The sequence below is a fragment of the Phaseolus vulgaris genome, chromosome 3 (assembly GCF_000499845.2).
Source record: "Phaseolus vulgaris cultivar G19833 chromosome 3, P. vulgaris v2.0, whole genome shotgun sequence".
In the NCBI taxonomy this organism is placed as follows: domain Eukaryota; kingdom Viridiplantae; phylum Streptophyta; class Magnoliopsida; order Fabales; family Fabaceae; genus Phaseolus; species Phaseolus vulgaris.
This window is the reverse complement of record NC_023757.2, coordinates 42,099,867-42,105,464: the sequence shown is the minus strand read 5'-3', so window position 1 is coordinate 42,105,464 and position 5,598 is coordinate 42,099,867. Positions and strand designations below refer to the sequence as shown.

The window sequence follows — 5,598 nt, the reverse complement described above, 5'->3', positions numbered from 1 at the left end:
AACCATTTTCATTTTTGAAATAAAGTTAAAATAATTAAAATCAAGTTAGATTCTCTGGTAAAAGAACTATTTTCATTTCATTCCGAAAAAATGAGAGGAAATGTGAGATAGAAATGGAGAAAATAAAGGAGTGAGAAAAGGAAAGATAAGAACAGAAAAAGCTGTGGAAAGTCAGTAGTTACTCTCACTCGCACTCACACTTACAGTTGCACGCAGCAATTGGTAGGGTCATCTCTCCTTCTACAGACAGAGCCACCGCAACAATATGGCCATCTCAATTTCCAACCGTCAATTGTTCATAGACGGTGACTGGAAAGCCCCAGCCCTCAGCAGACGGATTCCCATCATCAACCCTTCCACACAACAGATCATCGGTTCTTTCTCGTGCTCTTCTTCTCTCTCCACCGTCTCATCAGATTTCATTTTCAATCTCATTCATCCACACTTTCCTTATCAATGCAGGGGAGATCCCAGCCGCAACTAAGGAAGACGTCGACCTCGCCGTCGCCGCCGCCAAAGCCGCCCTCTCCCGCAACAAAGGCGCCGATTGGGCCTCTGCTTCTGGCGCTGTTCGGGCTCGCTATCTCCGCGCCATCGCTGCCAAGGTTCTTACTTCACTCGCCTCTATTTTCTCTCTTCTATTGATCCATTTCCTCATTTCCACTCTCCCTCGCAGGTCACCGAGAAAAAACCCGAGCTCGCAAAACTCGAAGCCATCGATTGTGGAAAACCGCTGGATGAAGCCGCCTGGGACATTGTAACCTCACATCCCTAATTTGGAAATAAAATTAATAAAAAACTAATTAAACTTAAATCATCGAGCACGGTTATTTGTTTTGTGTAGGACGATGTTGCTGGTTGCTTTGAGTTCTACGCTGATCTGGCTGAAAAATTGGACTCCAAGCAAAAGACTCCGGTGTCTCTTCCCATGGACACATTCAAGAGTTACGTTCTTAAGGAGCCAATTGGGGTTGTCGGATTAATAACTCCCTGGTACTATCTTTTTCCTTCTTTTTTGACCCGCTTTGATCAATGCTCGTCCTATATATAATTGATTATTATTGTATGTTGTTGTTTTAGGAATTATCCTCTGTTGATGGCTACGTGGAAGGTCGCTCCTGCTCTGGCAGCGGGTTGTGCGGCAATATTGAAGCCCTCTGAGTTGGCATCTGTGTATGTTTTGTTCTCGTTGACTGTTGCAGCTCGCTTCTTTGTTTTGTTGGTTTATTCTCATGCTGTGTGTTATGTTCAATTTTTAGGACCTGCTTGGAGCTTGGTGAGATTTGCAAAGAAGTGGGGCTTCCTCCTGGTGTGTTGAACATTCTCACTGGATTAGGACCTGAAGCCGGTGCTCCATTAGCAGTCCATCCTGATGTCGATAAGGTTCAATTCCCTTCACTTCTTGGAACAATTGAAGTTCTATTCTATGGGGTTGTATCTAGTTTTCTGTCTTGCATAGTTGCATGTATTGTTAATGCAATGTATTGAGTTTGCAATGCTAATGTGACATCGTGACCATAATATCTTGGACAGATTGCCTTTACTGGAAGCTCGGCAACTGGGAGCAAGATTATGGCGGCCGCAGCTCAGCTGGTCAAGGTATTTTTAAGCAGTTATCTTTTTAACACCATGTTTGGTAGAGGGGGAAAAATAGAGAGGAAGTAAGTTGGTGACAAAAGAAGAGAAGAGTAAAAAGTTACAAATAAATTGGAAATAAAGTATCTGGTTGAAGAGAAATAAAGTAGAAATAAATATGCTTTGTTAAAGAAGAATGGAGTTGAAATAAAAAAGAGAAAGAATTTACATAAGAATTAAAATTAACGGTGATTTACTTTAAAAATAATAAATATGTTTAATTGATTATATATCTGTTGTAACGGTTTATTTTGACTGTAAAATACAACTGTAATTGATTATGTAATAATACATAACCTATTATAAGTTCAGTCCCTTATTAGAATTCTTTTTGCTCAGTTCTCACATACATTTGCACACATGAACCCTTTTTCCCCTTAAGTTTTAATTGTGTTTTCCTTGTGCATGAATCTTTGTCCTGTCAAATTTGTGGTTTCTTCATGAATCACTGTAATATCAAATTTGTGGTTCTTGGCAGCCCGTTTCACTAGAGCTAGGTGGAAAAAGTCCAATCATTGTCTTTGACGATGTTGACCTTGACAAGGGTAAGTGACTTTCTTGGGTATAGCAATTTAGTTATGGACAGCACTTGTTTACTTGCGTCATGGAATCACATTTCCTTAAATACCGAGTGAGAATGAGTGAATTTTTTGTATCAATTACCTATTACATGATTTGGATCATTTCTCCATGATTTAAAAAGCTGCCGAATGGACCATCTTTGGTTGCTTCTGGACAAATGGTCAGATATGCAGTGCAACTTCCCGCCTTATTGTTCATGTAAGTTTACTGGATAGATCCTGCTCCTTCCAAATACATGCGATTAAAAACAAGTATTTGCAACTTCCTTTTTTCTTCTTCTTTGTGAACATAATGGGAATGGTTATATTAACTTCAATTGTGGTTGAATTTTTTTAAACAACTTGATATAAATTATGTTGACATTTATCTGCTAAAACTGATAAGCAAATATACTCTCATTGTTTCAGGAAAGTATAGCAACAGAATTTTTGAATAGAATTGCAAAATGGATAAAAAATATCAAAATTTCTGATCCCTTGGAAGAAGGTTGCAGACTAGGCCCCGTTGTTAGCGAGGGACAGGTAACTTGCCGTTTCTCACTTCTTTATATGTTATAATATTTACACAAGTTACCCCCTACTCTCTTTCTATTAAAGGACAGGTATGCTTTGGTATGTTCAAATGAAAAACCTTATTTAATAGTCAAAATGAAAATGTAGTAGTATTATGTTATAATCATTAATTACGAATTATGATCAGACTGAATGTGTTTTATATCAACAAGTTATACTTAGGTTGTCAAAGACCCAACACAATTTCCTTCTTTATCTGGGTTTGGGACTGGCAGTGAGGTCACAGGTGGAGTTATGGTCAACCTAAATGTAGTATGTAATGATACAAAAGATTGCATAGAAGAATTATTGGTTAGCTGGTTATATATATCATGAGAGGGAGTCAGGGAACCTGATCAATGTATATGTTCCCATGCTTTAGCATTCTTTCTGGTCTTGCAACTTAAAATATCTTACTGATATAAGCATACTTTCCTTGAACAAGGTTATGTGACATCTAATATTTATATTATATATGGTTCAGTATGAAAAGGTATTGAAGTTTATCTCAAATGCCAAGAGTGAGGGTGCAACCATTTTTACTGGTGGATCTCGCCCAGAGGTATGATTATACTTTCTTTGAAGGTATGTTTTGGCTATGTGATTCTGCAATTGCTCAGGACGGGATATTTTTCTCTCAAATTCAATGGCAGCATTTAAAGAAGGGATTCTTTGTTGAACCGACTGTCATAACTGATGTGACTACCTCCATGCAAATTTGGAGAGAAGAAGTATTTGGACCTGTTCTTTGTGTAAAAACATTTAGCACTGAGGAAGAAGCTATTGCTCTAGCAAATGACACTGTGTGAGTTAGTGGTTTTCTGTGAACTGACATTAACTTCGTCTTTAAACTTATATTTCTCTTCACTTGTGATTTGATATCTGAGTTATATACTTTGACTTTCCTCAGATATGGCTTAGGGTCTGCTGTAATATCAAATGATCTAGAAAGATGTGAGCGAATTACAAAGGTGAGATTGGTCCTGGGTTATCACAGAAAACAACATATTAATTGGATTGTTTCTGCTGCTTAATAGATCATCTTTCTTCATGCAGGCTTTTAAGGCAGGAATTGTGTGGATTAATTGCTCTCAACCATGCTTCACTCAAGCCCCATGGGGAGGCATTAAACGCAGCGGTTTTGGTCGAGAACTAGGAGAATGGTATGTTCTTTATTTCCTAAATTAACAAATGCAAAGTAACCACAAAGGTCTTCTTTTTTGGGGATATAATGTTCAACATGCAAAAGAAAAACCACACTGACAAGTTGAAGTCCATAGATTGTTGAATGCTCCAGTACCACTCATCTATGTACCACCAACACTGCAAAAATTATAATCTCATATATATATATATATATATATATATATATATATATATATATATATATATATATATATATATATATATATATATATATATATATATATTATTTTGAATTATTTAAATTGACAATCAATATTTATATATTCAAAATCATATAGAAAAAGTTAGTCAAATATAACAATCTAAACATAAACATATTGTTACCTAATGCAAAAATTAATCTAATCTAAAGTTCAAAAAGTGAAAAGAGAATCTAATTCATTTAAGACATTTTACCCATTTCTAGATCATCATCATTGAAAAAGACATCCTAGCCAAGATTAAGATTCATCTAAAGACAAATTAACAATTTCAAAGGACTTAAATTATATGAAGATATAATACGAGAATAAATAAAAACGATCCTGATTATATATATAATTTAAATGTTCCTCATTATATTGGATCTGCTTCCTATTTTTATAATTATATTAGAAACATTCAAGGTAAATTTCTGAGTTTCTAACTTGTAAAAAATAATCACTGTGTCTGCCTTCATTAACGTCGAGTCGGAGTAGTGGTGTCAAAGAACCAAAGAAAAACGTTTTTTAAATTGGACACATCAACGAAGTGTCTGATACGTTTCTTATGAATGTTGTGAGACTCATCCGTTGACAATTTGTTGACCATCAGCTGTGCAATGGCTCTGATGCATTCTTCGCACTGTCTCATTAGAGCAATTTTAAACCATAGAGATTGTGATGTGTTGACACCTTGAAATCAATAATCTTAATAAAAAGTCTACTTGTATATAATGAACATGAATAAAAAAGCAATACCAGTTTCGTTTAGTGGCTTGTCGGTTTAGTGAATTTATACTAATTTGGCATAGTGGGAATCTAGCATAAAAATGAATAGGGTTGCGGAGACAATATACTAACTCTTGTATGATTGCAAAAGAGAAAAAATGACTTCACATTTATCATTTTAAGATACGGAGTGGAAGATAAAGTGTTGTGGTTTTATTTGAGCTTGTGAGTAATTCTTTTTGTTAACTTTTTCAGGGGACTTGATAATTACTTAAGTGTGAAGCAAGTGACTCAGTACATCTCTGATGAACCGTGGGGCTGGTACCAGTCTCCTTCAAAGCTGTGACAGGTATCTAAAAGCTGAGATGGAATAAGGTGTGGGTAAAATCCAAATTACGATTAGGATCCCAATGTCGAGAAGACATGATGTCTATGTGTAACAGCAAAACTGTTTTCAACTTTTATGGTGGTAGTGCTTTTAATTTTATTTGGTTATAGTTGGCCCATCATCATGCATCTAATTTCTTATATTTAAATTCCATAGTGCCAGACTTCTCTGAATTCTAGTTCACCCGGACCGAAATATCATTCCCACTATCCATGCCACACTTTTTTCTTGACGGGTTGAATAGTGCAAATCATATTCAAATGTGGAATATGGTGGTGACATTTCTCAAGTGAAGCTTGAAGGTAATATTAATAGTTGCATATATTTA

General features: G+C 35.9%; 1 protein-coding gene across 1 annotated transcript; it reads left to right on the top strand.

Annotated features, from left to right (window-relative positions):
* LOC137807832 (aminoaldehyde dehydrogenase 2, peroxisomal) lies at positions 1-5,391 on the top strand. Its single transcript, XM_068608651.1, has 15 exons — positions 1-374; positions 463-605; positions 677-757; positions 845-993; positions 1,081-1,173; positions 1,260-1,383; positions 1,534-1,599; positions 2,114-2,180; positions 2,339-2,415; positions 2,625-2,738; positions 3,253-3,330; positions 3,422-3,573; positions 3,679-3,739; positions 3,825-3,931; positions 5,138-5,391. Exons 1-15 carry the CDS (start codon positions 266-268, stop codon positions 5,226-5,228), a joined length of 1,512 nt encoding a protein of 503 aa, XP_068464752.1. The 5' UTR covers positions 1-265; the 3' UTR covers positions 5,229-5,391.
* The last annotated feature ends 207 nt before the right edge of the window (positions 5,392-5,598 follow it).

Bases quoted from the DNA above. Each gene is read 5' to 3' on its own strand.
- LOC137807832 (XM_068608651.1), top strand. From the start codon at position 266: ATGGCCATCTCAATTTCCAACCGTCAATTGTTCATAGACGGTGACTGG. The intron at 3,331-3,421 runs GTATGATTATAC...ATTCAATGGCAG, and splicing joins CTGGTGGATCTCGCCCAGAG to CATTTAAAGAAGGGATTCTT. The intron at 3,740-3,824 runs GTGAGATTGGTC...TTCTTCATGCAG, and splicing joins GATGTGAGCGAATTACAAAG to GCTTTTAAGGCAGGAATTGT.